Here is a 19,316-nt window from a genome sequence, read left to right as displayed (position 1 = left end):
ATCGCTGCAGATGGTGACTGCAGCCATGAAATTAAAAGACGCTTACTCCTTGGAAGAAAAGCTATGACCAACCTAGACAGCATATTAAAAAGCAGAGACATTACTTTGCCAACAAAAGTCCGTTTAGTCAAGGCTGTGGTTTTTCCAGTGGTCATGTATGGATGTGAGAGTTGGACTATAAAGAAAGTTGAGCGCTGAAGAATAGAGATACTTTTGAACTGTGGTGTTGGAGAAGACGCTTGAGAGTCCCTTGGACTGCAAGGAGATCCAACCAGTCCATCCTAAAGGAAATCAGTCCTGAATATTCATTGGAAGGACTGATGCTGAAGCTGCAACTCCAATACTTTGACCTCCTGATGTGAAGAACTGACTCATTAGAAAAGACCCTGATGCTTGGAAAGATTGAAGGCAGGAGGAGAAGGGGACAACGGAGGATGAGATGGTTAGATGGCATCACCGACTCGATGAACATGAGTTTGAGCAAACTCGGCGTTGGCAATGAACAGGGAGGCCTGGCGTGCTGCAGTCCTTGAGGTTGCAGAGTCAGACACGACTGAGTGACTGAACTGACGGTGCTGAGGGTATAATAGCAGCCTCTTTGAAGCAGTAATACCAACTTCAAAAGTTACTTTCCCACCCCTTTCAGTGTTGTGTTCATTACAATCTCTTCATTTGTTGGCACTCAATTAGAGATTTTTTCCATCCTTGTTGATTTTACTTTTTGAATATGTGAAATATTAACGTGCTTCTAGAAGCCAAGACTGTGTAGTCATATCACCGTATATGTAAGTCATTCTGCTGTTTACCTTGAACTTTCACAGTGATGTCTCGTCAATTATATCTCAATAAGACTGAAAGAAGAAAAAGTCAAAACCATACTGAAAAGTACTGGAGAAGTATTACTCCCTTCCCTGTGTCTTTCACCACTTTTGTTCCCTCCCCCTGAAGGTGATTACCCTTCTTGTGTGTGTGTGCGTGTGCGTGTTTGTTAAAATAAGCAGGTATATGAATATTTTCTCAGTCCCTTTATTCCTAACACACAAAGTGTCATATTTTATATATTCACTTGAGCGCAGATATTTTCAGTCAAGGATATATCATGGATATCTCTTCACGCCGGTTCCTCATCCTTGTTTACAGCTGCATAGCAGTCTAATGCGTGCATGTGCCAAGGTTGGTCCAGCCAATCCCCTTTGTTCAGATGTTTAGACAATTTTTTATACTAATACTGTTGCAGTGGATAACGTTGTCCGTTTGTGACATCTTGTGTATTTGTAATACAGTTTAAAACTCTTGAGGGCTGACAGTGGATGCGTGCTGCATTTGTCCTGGTTTTGAGACTTAGTGTAGGCTGCTTGGCTGGCAGAGCCTGCTGAGAACTGTGTGCTGGAGAGTACCGTCTCCTCGGTTCTCCCCTGTGTGTGTGAGTGACGGACGTAGGGACCGTTCACTGGGTTACCTGTGAGAGGGAGGGAACGTAGATTCTGAGTGCTTCCTCTGTGCTGACCCTCCCTATGCCAGACACTGTGTGTGTTATCTCATTCAACCCTCACAGTCAATGTGTCCCTTTATGATGGGGTGTGTGTGTGTGTGAAGCAGAAATAGAGAGGATAATGTGTCCAAAGTGACAGTGATCGAGCTGGGATTGACCCTACTGTGCATGACACTGAAGCCAGCCGTCGTGTGATCATGTCACGCCTGCATCTCACCTGAGCTGGGGTGACCTGTCGCTGAAAGACAGACATCACATCGTCAGGGCGACACCTGAGCCTTCCCGTGTGTGGCGCGTGACAGCTGCCACATCATCTCTGTGTTGAAGTGAACATGAGACCCCCGTGCAGGGAGTGTGCTCCCGGAGCTCACACCCCCGTGGGAGGAGGCACGCTCTCTGGTCCATGGTGTGTGCGCGTGCAGAGTAGTCCCCAATGGCCTCGGGACAGGGCAGAAGGCCGGTGCCATGACGGCTGCGCCCGCCCGGCCCATGGGAGCAGTTCACGCTGAGGGAGGCAGGGCCCCCGACTGCTGCTGCTGCTCTGAGCTCCTGTCCGGGGTGACCCGTGGCCCCCGAGGCTGTCTCTCCGCCGCGGCCGTGCCTTCGAGGTGTCCCTGGAGCCTGAGGGAGCCGAGCCCGCGTGTCCGTGAGCGCGTTCTCCAGGATCGGGTTCTCTGCTGTCTGTTCTCCTCCCTTCTCTCCTCTTCCTTCTCCCTTGCTTATTCTTTTTTTTTCCTCCCTTGGCCTTAGTCACTTCCCCCCTGACCCCGTAGGAATGAACAGAAAAAGAGGGAAAAACCAGACTCAAAGCCAGTAATTCCTACAGAGTGACAGGCAAGTTGGAGGAAGCCCTTTGAAATCAGGTTCTGGGCATGTAATAGTAGCAGCTCTGCTAAAACAAAGAAGCCCCACTGCTTACTGACTAAAATGAGCGTGTCCCCCCGCAGTAGGGTTGATGGTATAGATGGCACCTGGGTGTTCAGGAGCATCTGATCTGTCCAGTATCTCCATATTCCTTGGCAGCATCACCACGCTTCCTTTGAGTCTCCCATTTCTTATATGTCTTTAGCACCTTTAGTGGGGATGTGTATGGACACGCTTTACCAAGGGACTGTTCATTCCACAAACTTTGTGAAAGTAGAGGAAGGAATTCCTCATTTCAGTTTAAAACTAGACCCAGAGGGAATGGAAACTGCTGCAGCCACTGTGGAGAAGAGTATGTATGTGTGTGTGAGCTGTTCAGTCGTGTCTGACTCTTTGCGACCGCCATGGACTTTAGCCTGCTAGGCTCCTCTGTCCAGACAAGACTATTGGAGTGGGTTGCCATTTCCTTCTCCAGGGGATCTTCCTGACCCGGGGATTGAACCGGGATCTCCTGCATTGCAGGCCAATTCTTTATCAACTGAGCTATAAGGGAAGCCCAAAATCAACTGTAGTGCAATTAGGAAAAAAAACAAAAAAACCAACTAGACCTAGAGGAAATTGAAAACTTGGGGCTATTTTTGTACCTTGACATACTAGCAACTAGGGCTTTGAAAGGTAAGCAGTCCTATATATTTATTATGTAAACAGTAATGTGTATTTATAGGCAGAGCGTGTTATTGCTGTGTCCATGTCTACATAAGCCTTGGAGAGGGTCAGACTTTTCATTCCTGAGAGTGGTGGTAGATCAGGATTCCCAGCACCCAGAGAATCACGAGAGCCTTTGTATCAGGGCTCAGTCATGACCATGACTGTCTGTCAAGCCTGATTGTGTCCTAAGCACTATGCTGAACGCTCCGTGGGCGTGATCCCTCCGTGTGTCATCTCAGCCCTGAGATGCTGTGATTGTCCCTCCTTTGCAGGTGGTAAAACTGAGAGGTTGTAACTTGTTCGAGGTCACCAAGCTAGTTGGTTGGTAACAAAGCCAGGAATCAAAACCCAGGCTGGCTGTTCCTGCAGCCGGCACTCTTAGGAACCATCTTAGCACCATACTGAAAGGCGCGCGTGTCCGGCAGCTGTGTATCGTTTGATACAGGACCTTAACGCCTTGTGGTTTTGGATGGTCTGCTGTGTGCACATTCTCAGTCCAAGGGGCAGCAGAGGCGGGGGGCAGGGGCCTCGGCGAGGAAGGGCTCCTTGGTAACAGAGAGCGAGGTGGATTCATCCGCCCTGCATGAGAGGCTTCCCTTCAGCGGTGCTGCTGCTCACCGGCCCCTGATTCCCTGCAGGGGAGAGGCCCACGCGAGCTGAGAAGGGTTTCTGCCTTCATGCTTGGGAAAGTGCTTTTGGAACCGTGTTCTTGTTTAAGGTCTCTCTGTGTGCTGAGTCGCTCAGTCGTGTCTGACTCTCTGCGAACCCGTGGGCTGTGCCCCACCAGGCTCCTCTGTCCATGGGATTCTCCAGGCAAGGATATTGGAGTGGGTTGCCTTTTTCTCCTCCAGGGTATCTTCCTGACCCAGGGATGAAACCTACATCTCCTGTGTCTTCTGCATTGTAGGTAGATTCTTTACTTAGTGAAAGTGAAAGTTGCTCAGTCGTGTCCGACTCTCTGCCACCCCATGGACTATATAGTCCATGGTATTCTTCAGGCCAGAATACTGGATTAGGTAGCCTTTCCCTTCTCCAGGGGATCTTCCCAAGCCAGGGATCGAACCCAGGTCTCCTGCATTGCAGGTAGATTCTTTACCAGCTGAGCCACAAGGAAAGCCCAAGAATACTGGAGTGGGTAGCCTATCCCTTCTCTAGCAGATCTTCCCGACCCAGGGATTGAACCGGGGTCTCCTGCATTGCAGGCGGATTCTTTACCAGCTGAGCTACCTGGGGAGCCCTTACCTGCTGAAGTGAAGTCGCTTAGTCATGTCCAACTCTTTGCGACCCCATGGACTGCAGCCTACCAGGCTTCTCCATCCATGGAATTTTCTAGGCAAAAGTACTTGGAGTAGGTTGCCATTTCCTTCTCCAGGGGATCTTCCTGACCCAGGGATCGAACCTGGGTCTCCTGCTTTGTAGGCAAGATGCTTTACCGTCTGAGCCACCAGGGAATCTGCTGAACCATCACCAACATTAAGTCAGACCAATAGTAAATGAAAGTCGCTCAGTCGTGTCCGACTCTTTGTGACTCCATGGACTACACAGTCCATGGAATTGTCCAGGCCAGAATGCTGGAGTGGGTAGCCTTTCCCTTCTCCAGGGGATCTTTCCAGCCTTAGCCTGAAGCATTCAGGCTGGGGCATTTTATAATTTGCTTTAAATACATGAAGACACTTTTTCTTTCCCCTCTCCAGATTCCATAAATCAAGAATTCTTGAAATAGAATCCCTCAAACTATGTGCGTTCTCTCTGTCTCCCACATCCTTCTTGGCATCGTCTGAACTTGGGAAGTTTTAGCCCCCAGATTCTGTCTTCTTCTGCGCTTTCAACACGCAGGCGTGCGTGTCTTCCCACAAGTGTTCTGGGATTTAAGAGGATATTTTATGGCCTTTCATTTCAGTTATCCTAAATAACTAACTCTGAAATCCTCCTTAGCATCTAGCAAGTGTGTGTATCCTTTTTGAAAGGAACGTGAGATCTGTAATGAACACTTTGGTTCAGGGAGGTGGAGCCCAAGCAGTGGGGCTGACTGCTTGTGGGGCTGACTCGCCCTGCCCTGCGGGTGGGGTGGGGTTTGCTGCCTGCCCGGGGTGGAAGCAAAGGTGGTTTTCCCGCTGCTCCGCTGGACCTTAAAGGCACAGCTGTGTGCCGTCTGCGAGTGTTTTGCTAATGAAGTGTGGTACCTTTAAAGAAAGGTCACGGGCCTGACCTGTGTTGTGTGGGTTTCTTGTTTGTCAGGCTGGAGGCATTTTCTCATTTTCACAGTTCAGCCGAAAACAAAGACCTCCTTATCCGAGCTGGGAGCAGTGCTCTTTAGAGCTGACATCAGCCTTTTCCCAGCGGGCAGCGTTTCTGCCTTAAGAGTCTCTGCCGAGAGCTGGGCAGGCCGGTCGCCGTCCTGCACTGGGTCTCTTCTGGCTGGATGGCACGCAGGGTGAAGAAATGCCAAGCGTGCCAACAGTCAGGGCAGCAGAACCAAGCGCTGTCGTCATGGGTCCCTTCTCATCTGTTCCGGGGACCTCTGGGCGCCTCCGTTTCACAGAACTTGTGACCGTTGGGCCGAGAACCCTGAGAAAGGAGGACTGCTTTCCTAGAGAGGCGTTAAAGAACCTTTGGGGCCTGTTGGAGAAGCCTCATTAGCATGTGTAAAGACACTGTTTAAAGATGGGGGGTGGGGGGAGTGTTTTTAGGTGGATGGATTAAGTCAAGGGCGTTTGTTGGGAGGTTGAGGAAACGAAACCACACAGGGTCTGATTTCCCCTCCTGCCCTGACTCTCCCCGTCTTGCTTGAAGATGCCTCTGAGCTGGGGACACCGACGGCAGCGCTGAGTCCACACGGTCGCAGGATCAGCCTTGCCGCTCTGTGGGGATACAGAGCCAACTCGTCCTGGGGTCGGGGCCTGGCACGTCAGCGGGTCTGCCTGAGGACCAGGAGGAGGACTGCTCAGAAGTGGGCCTCGCGTCAGAGTCGGGGTGGTTCTTGGACTCTCCCCTAGGATCTGGCCTAGAATCCCTGCAGCTGGAGCTCGGCGAGGCGGCGTCCGAGCGCTGAGTTCTGCATGTGGGGCGATTCCTGTTTCATAAACGGCGGTGCGCGGTCCCAGAGCATCTTCGCTACAGCTTTGGATTCGGGCACGCTCTCTCTGCCTCCCCTCCACCCGCGGCTGTCTTCCCACTCCTCTGTCTCGCTCTGTCTTGAAATTTCTCCCCAGATTGATTGTCTCCAAAGCATGATTAAAGAGCTCCATGTTGCAGTCAAGGGGTGGGTTAGGGATGTAGCTCAGAACCCCGCCAAGCAGCGGATCCAGATTTTGGACCTGCGCCTCTGTGGCCGCACTGGAGGCCCGCAGGAAGCGGGCTTCGCTCCCCCTCCGCTGTCTGCTCTGACTTCTCCACCTCCCACGTTCCTTCCCTCGACAAGACCCAAGAATACAACGACTGGACGCACAGAGAACCCGGATGGGGCGAGCGGCAGACCAGCTCCTAGTGGGTCCGGGCGCTTACTACTGGGCCCGTCGGAAGCTCCACCCTCTTTGCTCCCCGAGCCTGTCCCCGTGGTTGAGCCTGTCCAGGGAGGGTTTGGCTTTTCTGTCTCATCAGGAGTCGTATCCTCAGGACCGCTCGGGGACTTGGAGCACCGTTGCCCATCGAGGACCATCTTGCCTCAATGCTCAAAGGATAGAGAGTGTTCCCTGGCCAGAGTTCGGGAAGCACCCGACCTGGGCTCCCGGGGTCTGCCCGTGTGGTTGGCGTGAGGCTGGCCCTGAGAGTCTGGGGTGCAGGGAATCTCCAGCATGACTTGCCGTGGGATCCTCGAGTTCTTTGTCATGAGCCCTGTGGGCAACATTCTAGGGAGCATGCTTGCCAGGCCACGTGGGCATCTCATCTGGTCTCGAAGTGATGTTACAAACGTGTACACGCGCAAGGCTCTGGCGCCATACGGCTTAGATTGGTGACGATGCGATCCCTTGATTTGGAGTTGCCGGGTGCCAGCTTCCATGCTGGGTCTTTCAGGGAGAGTCACTGAGGCCAGAGAGATGGGGAGAGCCCAGCCTCCTCCTCCCTGACGGTGTGCCCCCCACCTTCCTTCCCAACGCTGGCTTCTTCACTCTGAGCTGTTTCCAGGGAACAGAGCATCTCCTCTTCCGCATCCGCACCCCAGACCAGGCTGTGATCCAAAGCGTCAGTGGTCATGGGGCTTCCATCTGCCCCTCCCTGGCGCCCTCACGACCCCAGGCCCGGGGGGACCCTGCGACTCCTAGTCCGGCTTCCTTGCCCCCTCTCTTCCTCTCGCTGGTCCCCCTCCTGCTTCTCGCTCCTGCACCTAGGCAGTCTCAGAGGCTCGTTGTCACTGCGTGTTCCGGGCCCCGACCTTTTCACTGCATGGAGCCCTGGATGGAACACATGGACCAGCTCCCGGCGTGATACCCACTGGGGCGGAGGGCTCCCAGGCCTTTGTGCCCGGCTGGGCTCACCCTCCGCGCCCACGGAGCTGTGTGTCCCCTCCGCTCCCCCCACCTGCGGAGCTGCCCCACCAGCGTCGACCATAGAGGTTCCTGTCTCCGCCAGCCCTTACGCAGGCCTGCCCCCGTCTCTATGGCGGGGTGATTCCACTTGCCCTGGAGTCAGCGCTATCTCTTCCGTCTGCTTTCCCACGTGTGATCGTCGCTGCCCCTGGTGAGATCCGGTTGCCCTGGATGTCCTCCGGGAAGCTCCTGGCCGCGGCCGTGGCTTAGACCCCCTTTCCCACGGCAGCGCCCTCCTTACTGGTCTTGGCACCTCGGTGCACAGGAAGGTTTCTGGAGCTTTCCTCTCTGTTCAGAACTCTCCCGGGGCCCCCAGGCAGCCCCAGGGAACTCTGAGCAGACCCCCGCCTGCAGGAGCTTCTGACCCACTGCCGGGGCGCACCCACCCCTGTCCTCGGTCCCTTCTCGTGCCTCTTCCAGCAAAGGCAGGTTCCTGCTGCATCGCCGCGGACGCTTCTGTGTACAGAGCGACGCTTTGCTGCTCCTGACCCGGGTCTGTCCCACCCACACCCAGCATGGGCCCCAGGCGCTAAGGTTCATAGGAAACGTCACTCTGAGTGCAGTGTGACATCCTGCCCTTTGGAGGGGAAGGTGAGAATTACTCAAACACGTAATAAGCCCTAAGCGGCACTTCTGCCTGTGTTTCCCCCCCGCCTCCCCCGCCCCGGGACAGACTTCCATTCCCGCTGCCTCCCTGCCTTCCTTACCCCTCCTCCCCACCGTCTCCCCCACATCCCCGCCCCCCAAACAGAAACATGCAGGTCCCTAGTATCTGGGCACATGCACACTATATAATCTGGGTCACTGCCTCTGCTTGAGATGCAGGTTTTGCATCAAATGATCTTGTCCCAGTTGCTGACTGTTAGTAATAAGCCTCCGGAGTTTACTGTGTGAATGAATCCCCCGCTGCTCCTCTGTTTCTGTTTCTGCCTATGCACCTTGCCTGGATCTCCAAGTGGGCATCAGGTGAGATATTTGGAAGGGAGAGATCCAGTTCAGCTGGGCGCCTCTCGCAGGTCAGAGGGATGGCCAGACTCTTCTTCTCAGTGGAGAGAGGAGTTCTGTCCATACTAGAGAAGCAAGCAGACCTCTGCCCAAGTGTTTACTCCTGGAGTTTTTCCAGGTCTACCTAAAAGGTTCTCAAAGCTAAAATGTTTTTCAGCTGTCTTACAATACAACTGTGGTGTTTATTTGTGGGAGAACCCTTTGGGTACTGGGCTTCCCAGGATCAGTGGTAAAGAACCCACCTGCCAATGCTGCAGACACAGATTCGATCCCTGGGTCGGGAAGATCGCCCAGAGAAGGAAGTGGTGACCCACTCCAGTATTCTTGCCTGGAGAATCCCATGGGCAGAGGAGCCAGGCGGGTTACAGTCCATGGGATCGCAAAGAGTTGGACACGACTGAACAACAACTTCGGGTGTGTTAGCCCCCGAGCAGGGGACTCACGCGGAGGCTCCCTCTTCTCCATGACACAGGAGAGACCTTGGCAGTAGAGACGCTGGTGAAGGGGTGATGGCCACGTGGCTCCATGACCAGCCTGTGTGTCTTGAGCGCCTCCATGGAGGGCGTGGCCATGTCTATGGGTGGGCGGTGGCTCTAGCTCCTCTTTGACAGATAAAACCCAGACTCTTCAGGGTGACCTGCAGGGACTCCGGTGATCTGTCCTAAACTCCCTTACCCAGAATCCTTCTCCTTAGCTGGCTTCCTTGGACTGTCAGTCCTCACAAGCCTCCTTGACCATGGTTATGTCAGGAAGATACCCGAATCCCCGCTAATACATGCCTTTGAGCCAGCTCCACACGGTGTGGGAAGAGACCTCCCCAGCCTCACGGTGGGCAGCCTGGGTGGTCCTCCTGCCTCAAAACGTCCGTCTTGAAACCAGCACTGCCACTGCCCGGGGCATCTTAGCGTGTGTGGCGTGGCCCTCGCCACCATCTCCCAGGCTGCCCTTCACGCCCCTGGCCGCCTGTACTGTAACTTTGATCATTCTAAGCGCGCCACCAAATCTGGTGGTCATGTGACCTGCCGTCCTCCCAGCACCCCTCCCGCCAACTTTGGGACGAGTTGGGATCCACAAAGACCGAAAACAACCAGTACCGTGAAAACGCACATGTCTTCCACTCGCTTCACTAGGTGTGAATCTTCTGCTGCCCCGTTTGCTTTCTCTCTGGTGTGTGCCGTAGACAGTGATGCCGTCTAACATCCTACACGCGTTCACCTTCAGCAATGCCCCTGTAGGTGTTTTAAATTCAGGCTGCCCTAAGATAGCGTTTTGTTGTACCTTCCAGTGATCTTTGATCGAGGATACTTTCCCTGTGTTCCAGGCTCGGCCCTGGATGCCCCTCCTTGGGAGGTCACCTTTGGAACCAGCTGGACCCACGGCAGGGAGCCTGTCTGTCCACACTGGGGGCGATGACGTCCTGTGTGATAAATGAACCGTGTTTCAGGATGCGCGTGGCTGTTACACAGGAGGGGTTGGAGGGGGAGCGTGAGTTCAGAAATGATGGGGGAGGGAAGTCAAGTTGGAGGAGGAGGCGAAGCAGTTGGAACAGGACACTTGTTCAGTCGCGTTTGACTCTTTGCGACCCCGTGGACTGCAGCACACCAGGCTTCCCTGCCCATCACCAACTCCCGGAGCTTGCTCAAACTCATGTCCATTGAGTCGGTGATGCCATCCGACCATCTCGTCCTCTGTCGCCCCCTTCTCCTCCTGCCCTCAGTCCTTCCTGGTATCAGGGTCTATCAGGAACAGGACGTGGCTGAGCAGTCAGAAACAGACTTAAATCCCCCTGCGAGCTCCAAGATAAAACTCAGCTCCTTTTCCTACCCTTCTGTTGCTGCCCAAAGGCTCATTTCTATTTCTAGCCAACAATTCCAACACTTTAACTTAAAAAAAAAAAAAAAAAGAATTAAAAAAACCCAACAACCCAGCACCTTCTGTCATTCACAGCAGAGGAGGGGCATTGCCCTCACCCTCTCTTCCCTAAACCTGCAGAACTCTAAGAGACCACTTTCCCGTGAGACCCTCAGTCTCTTAGAAATAACGCAAAGCTCAGGTGGCATCCATTGACTGTGGGAACTCGTAGGATTTGGGGGAGCAGGGGAGCTGGAGGGAGGGGTTGGTCTTTGACTTTTCAGTGGCATGGTGCTCCTGCTAAGTCATTTCAGTCGTATCTGACTCTGCGACCCCATGGACTGTAGCCCGCCAGGCTCCTCTGTCCATGGGATTCTCCAGGCAAGGATACTGGAGTGGGTTGCCATGCCTTCCTCCAGGGGATCTTCCCGACCCAGGGATTGAACCCAAGATCTTAGATCTCAAGGCAGTGTCTCCTGTGTCGGCAGGCAGGTCCTTTACTGCTGGTGCCACCTGGGAAGCCCATTGGAGGCCTAATTTCTCGAATTTCTGAGCCCCGCTGTCAACTCCGTGGTGGTGCTGTGACGGAGGCGGGCGAGGATGTGGGACCTGGACTGGTGACTGGGTTCTCTCACTGAACTTGCTGGGCCTGGTGGGCCCGGGGGGCGGGGTGGCGGGGTGTCCCCAGGAGGGCCACTTCCCCTGGTGGGGGCCTTCCTCCTCCGGTTGCCCCCGATCCCAGGGCTGCCTCCTTTTCTCCTTATTGAGCACTGGTGGTTTGCCGCTTGTTTCGTTTCCAAGAAACGAGCAGAGTATCCTTCCAGTAAACTCCCCACTGTGCCTCAGCTAGCAAGCCTTGTTTGATGTTGCTTGTGACCAAAAAAAAAACTTGTTAACAAATGCAGACACTGGGGTTGTTTTACAGGGTCGCACGATTATTTGTGATCTTTCTGCGGCTGTCTCTGTGCTTCCATTCTTGCTCACATCTCACATGGCGCATGTCTCTAGAAGTGGAGTTTCTGGGTTGGATGGCGCCCATTTCTGCTTCCGTGCATCCTGCCAGCTCATCTCTACTAGCTTTGCTGACTGACATTCCCACGGGCAGCTGTCTGCATGTGTCACCCACGGCATCCCAGAGGTGACCGTTAACTGTTAATTTTTCCAGGTTTCATGGGAGAATCATTGTTCTAACTTTACTTTTTTTTTTCTTCCTTTCTTTCTGCTACTAGAAAACTTGACTAATCTTTTCATATTTCTATCAGCCATTTGGATTTCTTTTGTGATTTCTTTTTTTTAAAGTAGCATATTCATCTTTCTATTGATGATGTTACAACTTCATATTAGGGACCCTCCATCAAATGAGCTAGGAAAATAACCACTTTCCTAAGTTAAATTTGCTTTTCAACTTTACTTACGTTTTTGAAATACAGATTTTTTTTAAATTGAGAAGTGGTCAAGTCATTGAATCTTTTTGTTTTGTTTTGTTTTAATGGTAAAGCCTTCTAAAGTGTTTTAGAAGGGACTGGAATGCTTCAGCAAGCGCCTGGGCTGTGTGTTGCTGGTGGGGACAATTGCATGTGCTTGCTACCTGTTAGTGGTGGGACCAAGAGGCACGTATCATGGTACATTTCCTTGTTTGTTTCCTTGCCCAGCACTTTCTGGGCGCCTGCTTTGCTGGTGGGACTGGGGGGCTGTGGGAGTGTGTGGAGGAGTCTGCTCAGGGCCTGAGGACATTTCAGGGGTGGCATCGTGGTACCGCCACCCCACAGAGGAAACAGGATCCCGGCCAGGGTTCCGGACTGTCTGCCTGTCCACCCGCCACTCAAGGACCCTGAGTGTTGAGCACTGCGAGTGGGCAGCGGGCTTTCGGCATTTGTTCTATTTAAAAAAAATTTTTTTTTTCTCATTCTGCATTTGTTCTAATGGTCTCTCGTTGGTACCATAAGCGCGCTCTGAAGTCAGACATTTAAATTCTGTTTTTATTTAACCATTTTACCAGATGTTTCCTGTGGTTTGACAGAGGTACCATTTACTCGAAAGTTCACACTCCTGAGATCTGTAATGTTATGGACACTGTTGCTATAGACTGATTCTGTCGGGGCCAGATTTGGAACACGCTTTCTCATCATTTTCAGGTCAAAGATGTGTTTTTCCCCAGAACACAAATGCCGTCTTCATCATCATCACATCATCTGTTACAGTTGTGGTCTCCAGTTTATAAAAGGCCATAACGGGCTGATCACCATTTATTCCCATAAATACTGCGGTGCCGCCGTGGGCTGTACTTTCTGCAAGCTGGACCCAGGCATGCCTTGGTTTTGTCTGTAAAACTCACCTGGGGCAGAAAGGACTCAGGTGGGGGGCGGGTGAAGATCTGGCCTGGCCTGGCCAGGGGACCGGGCCTGGGGGGTGTCTGTGTCGGGGGCGGGGGGCGCGGGCGGTCGGTGACGCGCGGTGTGGGTGAGGGTCCTGCAGGCCTGTGCACCCTCTGCACCCACCCCAGACCGGATTCTACAGGAGGAAGTCCGTTCCCACAGAACCCGGCGCAGGGAACACGGGGCCATCCTGGCCTTCCTGCTCAGAGGGGCCCTTGCAGGCCACGCTGCTGCTCTGAGCACCCCCCACCCCCACCCCGAGCCCCGCAGCAGCCCGCAGGCCTCTCTTGGGTTCCATTCAGCCTCCTGTTTTAGAGAAGTTTTATAAAAGGCCGATGTTCTGGAAGACCGAGGAGACAAAGGAGGAGGAAATGGCTTGCTGTCATCCTGACGACCGAGCTCTTTTCTCGCGATCGGGGTGGTAAAGATGCGGGTCACCTTCTGGCAGAACACCCTCCGTGCAGAAAGCGCCCTGGAGCCCCGGCCCCCCGCAGCTGCCCCCCGTCCCCACCCCCAACACACACAGCGCGCGGCCTCCCCCGGCGGGGACTTTTATTCTGACGGGCCTCCCGCCCAGCCCGTCCTGCGCGGGACCGCCTGCCAAGTTTGGGAGGCCCACGGCTTTCTTGTGGGAGGACGCTGGGCTGTCTTCATGCTCTTTGGCAATGATTAAAGTGAGGTTAGTACCAAAAAAGCCCTTTCATTTTATTCCCTTATCCTTGCTTTTGCAAACCAGATGGCAACCCTGTATTTTCAGCTGTAATTAATTTAAACTCCGAAGGCAGCGAGGCCGGGCGAGGCGGCCCTGTCTCTGCCCCCTCCTCCTGCGCATCCCTCTGGCCTCGCCAGGCGGCCCCTCGGCCCAGAGTCGCATCCCCACCGAGCGGCCGGGGCTCTTAAAGGGGCCGCGGCCCCGCCAACAGCAGCACGCGCGCACACGCGAGCCGAAGGGTGAAGGCACATGGGGAGTCGTTGGGCGAGCTGCCCTCCTGCCGTGGAAGCAGGCAGGCTTCAGGTGACGGCTGACGTGTTTCAGGCCGGCTGTCACGTGACCGGCTGCAGCCCGCAGCTCTGGGGAGGACGGGGTGCTTGTCCTTCCCACTCAAGTTCGGCTGCTAGGATCGCCTCCAAAAGGAGAGGGGGGCGGTTATGTTTTCGGCTTAGCATGTATTCTTAAAGAAAATTACAAGGCAAATAAAAGCACTTGGCCACAACTGAAGTCTGGAGGCTCTGACCTCAGCTATGTGACCACTTCCCTCGCGGGGAGGGAGAGGAGGCCCTCCTCTGTGAGTGAATCGAGGGCCCGGGGATCCACTGGAGAGGAGGCCCCTCCAGAGGCCTCAGGCCACGGGGCTCTCATCCCGTAACTCCTCGAGCAGCCCCCTCCCCCTGGCCCCGGGAGGAAGCTGAGGTTCAGATGGAGATGAGGAGGTCGCAGGCACGGAGCCCGCCTCCAGGGGCTCTCACCTGTGCTGGCCTCGGGCACGGCAGGGCCCTCGGGGCTGGGTTTCCGTCTGGTCATTTGACGATCATGTTTGCGGGGCAGAGGGTTGAGGCTGTGGATCGAGGCAGATCTGTTAACGTTCGTGTGTGCAGGGCACTCTGTCAACTGCTCACTGATGTTACACAAATGATCGTTATTACTAACACTCGCCATCCTTGGATGACTTGAAGTCATTTTTGAAGGCCCATAGTGAAAGATGAGAACCACAAATAGGTTATTTTGTGAGTCTCCACTCACTCACCCGACTGCAGTCCCCGTGTGTGTGTCCCTGGGGCCGTGGGCTTCGGTGAGCTGGTGATGGATGGTCTCTTGTTTATTTAGTTCTTATGTCAAATGCTTACATTATTCGCCAGCATCTGTCTTGTGAACTACTTGGACTGTGTTTACAGAGACATGTGTTTGTGTTGTTGTTGTGGGCCAGACCTATGGTGCTGGAAACCCATGATTTTTGTCTCATAGTGAGGGACACTTAACTACCAACAATTAGTCAAAACATCTAAGGACCGAGAGTTAAACCCCGAGTGCCATGTGATCCAGCAAGTCCTTGAGCGAGTATAGATGCAAAAGGAGTGAAGGCAGGAACCTCAAACCGGTATGTGTACACCTGTGTTCACGGCCACCAGAGCAACCCACTGTCCGTCAAGGAATGAGTGGGTCCGTGCAGTGGAATATTACTCAGCCTTAAAAAAAAACCCAGTTCTGGCACCTGCTACCCCATGCATGTACCTTGAAGACCTTATACAAAGTGAAACGTGCCGGTCACCAAAACACAGATAGTGTGTGATGTTCTTCAGTGGGGACGCATGTTTATTGAAGCGAAGAGAAGGGTGATTGCCAGGTGGTTGAGGAGAGAGGACTGCGTTCATATTTAAGAGGTACAGAGTCTCACTTCAGAAAGATGGGGAATTTCTGGATGTGGGTGACAGGGATGGTCATACAACAGTGAGAGTGGGGACTTGCCTGGTGGTCCAGTGGCTAAGACTCCCTGCTCCCCATGTAGGGGCTCTGGGTTCAATCCCTGCTCAGGGAGTTAGATCCCACACGCCGCAGCTGAGGACTCGCATGCCCCAACTAAAAGAAGACTGTGTGCTGCAGTGAAGATTGCAGACCCCAAGTGCCACAATTAAGATGAGGTGCCAAAAAAAACAGTGCGCATATATTGAATGCCACCGAACTGTATCTTTTTAAATGACTAAAATAGTGAACCTTATGTGTATTTTGCCACAGTTAAAAAAAAAAAAAAAAAAGATTAAAAGAAAACCTTCCAAAGACTAATGATTAACTTTGGTTCGAGTGGATAAACAGGAATGAATTTATTATGTGTTCAGCCTTTGTATTCCGTGCTCAGCTGGGTTGAAGAGTGTAAAGAACTCGGAGGACAGATGGTCAACTCTCAGGCTAGGACGTTTGGAGCCTCATGGTAGGGAGTGGTCGTCATGTGAGGACCTGAGGCGGGGTATGGTTTTTTTTTTTTTTTAATTTAAAGGGTGATTGGGAGTCACCATTCCCATTCGGTGTGGGAGGGCCTTGTGAAAAGGAAAGGGGTATGTCACTCGGGTATGGGGCGATGGCTGTCCCGGGTTCTCTGAAGACGTTTTTAGCATCATTAACTCACGAGTTGGGGCGGGGGCGTGATGCCATTTCAGGGTTGAACAGTCGTGGTTCTCCTGGGTTCCTCTTTGGGTGCCAGGTTTGGGATTAAATGTTTGATTTTTAACAGCCAGATGCTGCTGATGTTAGAGTAAAACTAAGCAGACACTATAGGGGAAGTCAGTCCTGAATTCTCTAAAGAGTTTGAAAATGAGAATATTTGTCAAGAAGTACAGTTTAATAAGTTGAGAAGTGAAGTAAGCCATCCACATCGGTTTTCTGCAAATCCCTTGGGGACTTGGCTTAGAGAATGGAGATTGGTGATTGGTAATTTGCCTATCAGTTGTCCATTTATTAGTAGCCTTTCTTAGTGTCCAGGAATCCTTGAAATAATCTTGAAGAAATTCAAATCATGTTCTTATCCTGTAATTGAAATAAAGGAAAAAAAATAGCTATCCTTTTCCTCTGGTTTTCAGAAAGATAAGAGTTCAGCTGAGACCACGTGGCTTCTCAGAGGGAATTAATTCAGGAAATGCTTGGAATTAATACACTACATAATTTGCTGTCAGATGGAGGGTCCCAAAGGCCCTTTAATAATGATACTTCTATAATTAATAATTATAACATCTGTTTTAAAAAATATTTGGTAGGTGCCTCAGGATCTTTTATTAAATGAACATTTAATCACTTTATATGCTCAATGCTTAAATTCTCCAGCATTTTTAGTAAAGTTTTATAATAATTTAATTCAGTAATTTATTTTTGCTTGCAGAGTTTCTGATGTTAGGGTTGGTGGGTGGTTTTGAAAGAGAAACTAGCTTTTAAATTTTTCTTTAGTGTTGAATGAATGTGTTGAATTAGAACTTATCCTCTACTGTCAAGAAGTCCATGGCTCCAAAATAGACAAAAAGCTCATGTAGCTCTATGTCCCCGCCACCAACAAAAAATAAAAAAAATGGGCAGATCTGAATAGACATTTCTCCAAAGAAGACACACAGATGGCCAAAAAGCACGTGAAAAGATGCTTCACTTTCAGTACTTATCAGAGAAATACAAATCAAAACTCCAACAGGATACCCCCCTGACACCTGTCAGAAGGGCCATCATCAGAAATCTCCAAAGAAAACGCGCTAGAGACAGCATGGAGAAAAGGGGTCCCTCCTACACTACTGGGGGAAATGCAAGTTGGTAGAGCCACTTGGAGAACAGGATGGAGGATGGTTACAAAACCAGAAAGAGAGCTATCATATGCTCCAGAAGTACCGCTGCTGGACAAGGTCCTCAAGAAACCTGAGGTTTCTTAGCGAAACTTAGTGGTTCAGAGTGCTTTGCACCACTGTTTACAAAGAGCAAAATACTGGAGCAACCAAATGTCCATCGATAGATGAATGGATAAAGGAGATGCGGTACTTGTATGCGATGGAATACTACTCAGCCATAAAATAACTAAATAATGCCGTGAGCAGCGACGTGGATGAACCTAGAGATGATCATCCTGAGTGAAGTCACAGAAAGACAGAAACAGGGAACCCCTCACATGTGGAATCTGGTTTTCTTAAAACTGATACAAATGAACGGATTTACAAAACAGAAACAGACTTATAGATATCGGAAACAAAGGTAGGCTTACTAACAGGGAGACAGGGCAGGGATAAATCAGGAGCTTGGGATGGACACACACCCACTGCTCTGTATAAGACAGGTAAGCCAACAAGGACCTGCTGTGTAGCGCAGGGAACTCTACTCAATGTTCTGTGATAACCGCTATGAGAAAAGGATCTAAAAAAGAATGAGTCTATGTACAGCTGAGCCATGCTGCTATGTACCTGAAAGTAACACAACATCATAAGTCACCTATACTGTAGTAAAAGAGAAGGACGTCCACGGGATCGTTTGGAACCGGTTACTGCCAGCATCAGGACTCCCCCGGTGGCTCAGCTGGTAAAGAACCTGCCTGCCAGTGCAGGAGATGCAAGAGACTCGGGTTCAACCCCTGGGTCGGAAGATCCCCTGGAGAAGGCAGTGACAACCCACTCCAGTATTCTTGCCTGGAGAATCCCATGGACAGAGGAGCCCGGCGGGCTACAGCCCATGGGGTCACAAGGAGTCGGACACGACTGAGCACATGCGCGCGCGCGCACTGCCAGCGTGGGAGCGGGATGCTGGGAACGCACTCGCGTTCAGGGGCAGGAGCGCGGCTGTGTGGGTCGTGAAGGGCGGGAGGGAAGTGCCGCAAGCCAGATGGCACAGGAGGACACGTGCGGGTCTGTCCTTGACGGGCGTGTGCACGTGATGCAGTAACTCGTTTATAATTTCTCTCTTTAGCCAGTACGTCAGAATGTAGCTGAGTTAAAGAGGAAGAAAAGAGCGGAAGGATTTTAGGAGACTAGACATTACTGTGGGATCAGGCTGTTGGAGGAGAACCGTTGCATCTTGGGTCCTGTTGTAGGCGGAGTTCCAGTTGACTACAGGTCTTGGAGTTATCCTGATTTCAGTACTAAGTTCTGTTGGCCTTGGTTCTTACTTTCTTTTGATTTTTGGTTCAAAGTATGCTGAGCACACTGAAGGGAGTCACCTGTTCTTCTGGTTTTCTCTGGAGTGTTCTGTCTAGTTCTGGGTACCGCACTTAAAGTTGAAGGGCCTCCCTGGTAGCTCAGGGAGCAACGAATCCGCCCGCCAGTGCAGCAGACGCAGGTTTGATCCGTGGGTTGGGAGGATCTCCTAGGGGAGGGCATGGCGGCCCACTCCAGTATTCTTGCCTGGATAAACCCCTGGGGGGAGGAGCCTGGCGGCCTACAGCCCATGGGGAGTCTAGATCTGGGTCCCACTCTTACAGATGGGTGCTGAGGTGGAGAGCACACGCAGGCGGGCCTGGCATGGTGCAGGCTGGCATGGTGCTGACGGTGTTCGGACCGTCTGGAGGGGTTCTTGTTGGCTGAAGAGGATCTGGGGCGTGACAGGGTGGGCGCAGAAGTGGTTTTCCGGTGGCTGGAAGAAGAACCAGACTTCCTTGGGTTTTTCCAAAGAGCAGACTGTCAATCACAGAATTTTGCTGGAATATAGATTTCGTTCATCGTAGGGGCTGCCTTTCATCGGCGCTTCCCAGCCGTTGAGTGAACTGAGTAAGCCCCGGCCCTGGGAGCGTCTGAGAAGTCGCCACAGGGGGTGACGCAGGGGTGCTTTGGTCCACACCCCTCTCTCCTGGGTTGTTCACAGCCACCCCACCACACAGCTCTCTCCTCTGACCAGGACGAAGCAGCCAGGCTTTTCACCGTAAATGGTGTGCAGTGTCTTCCAGCCACTTGTCACCGAGTGTGGAGTCAGAGCTGAGTGAGCCTTCCAAAGAGCTGGGATGGAATTAGAGAGGGGGCCCGGCTCTCACCTGGAAGAAGGGAGTGGAG

The 19,316-nt window shown here is 52.3% G+C and overlaps 2 protein-coding genes across 8 annotated transcripts in view; one reads left to right on the top strand and one right to left on the bottom strand.

Annotated features, from left to right (window-relative positions):
• The window catches only part of ATG7 (autophagy related 7), a 410,364-nt gene that overhangs the window by 3,497 nt on the left and 387,551 nt on the right, over positions 1-19,316 (bottom strand). The window contains exon 19 of one of the 2 annotated variants that reach the window (XM_061128854.1): positions 14,315-14,377. The exons of the other annotated variant lie outside the window; for it this stretch is intronic. Within the exon in view, the coding sequence (XP_060984837.1) occupies positions 14,351-14,377 (27 nt within the window). The 3' untranslated portion in view covers positions 14,315-14,350. Of the gene's footprint in view, positions 1-14,314; positions 14,378-19,316 lie in introns of those variants that run through there. 2 annotated transcript variants of the gene reach the window in all.
• The window catches only part of VGLL4 (vestigial like family member 4), a 152,258-nt gene that overhangs the window by 120,667 nt on the left and 12,275 nt on the right, over positions 1-19,316 (top strand). The window contains exon 1 of one of the 6 annotated variants that reach the window (XM_061128874.1): positions 13,409-13,500. The exons of the other annotated variants lie outside the window; for them this stretch is intronic. Coding sequence (XP_060984857.1) covers positions 13,487-13,500 — 14 coding nt within the window. The 5' untranslated portion in view covers positions 13,409-13,486. Of the gene's footprint in view, positions 1-13,408; positions 13,501-19,316 lie in introns of those variants that run through there. 6 annotated transcript variants of the gene reach the window in all.

Source organism: Dama dama, chromosome 24, assembly GCF_033118175.1.
Source record: "Dama dama isolate Ldn47 chromosome 24, ASM3311817v1, whole genome shotgun sequence".
Taxonomy (NCBI): Eukaryota; Metazoa; Chordata; class Mammalia; order Artiodactyla; family Cervidae; genus Dama; species Dama dama.
This window is presented reverse-complemented; position numbering and strand designations above follow the sequence as displayed.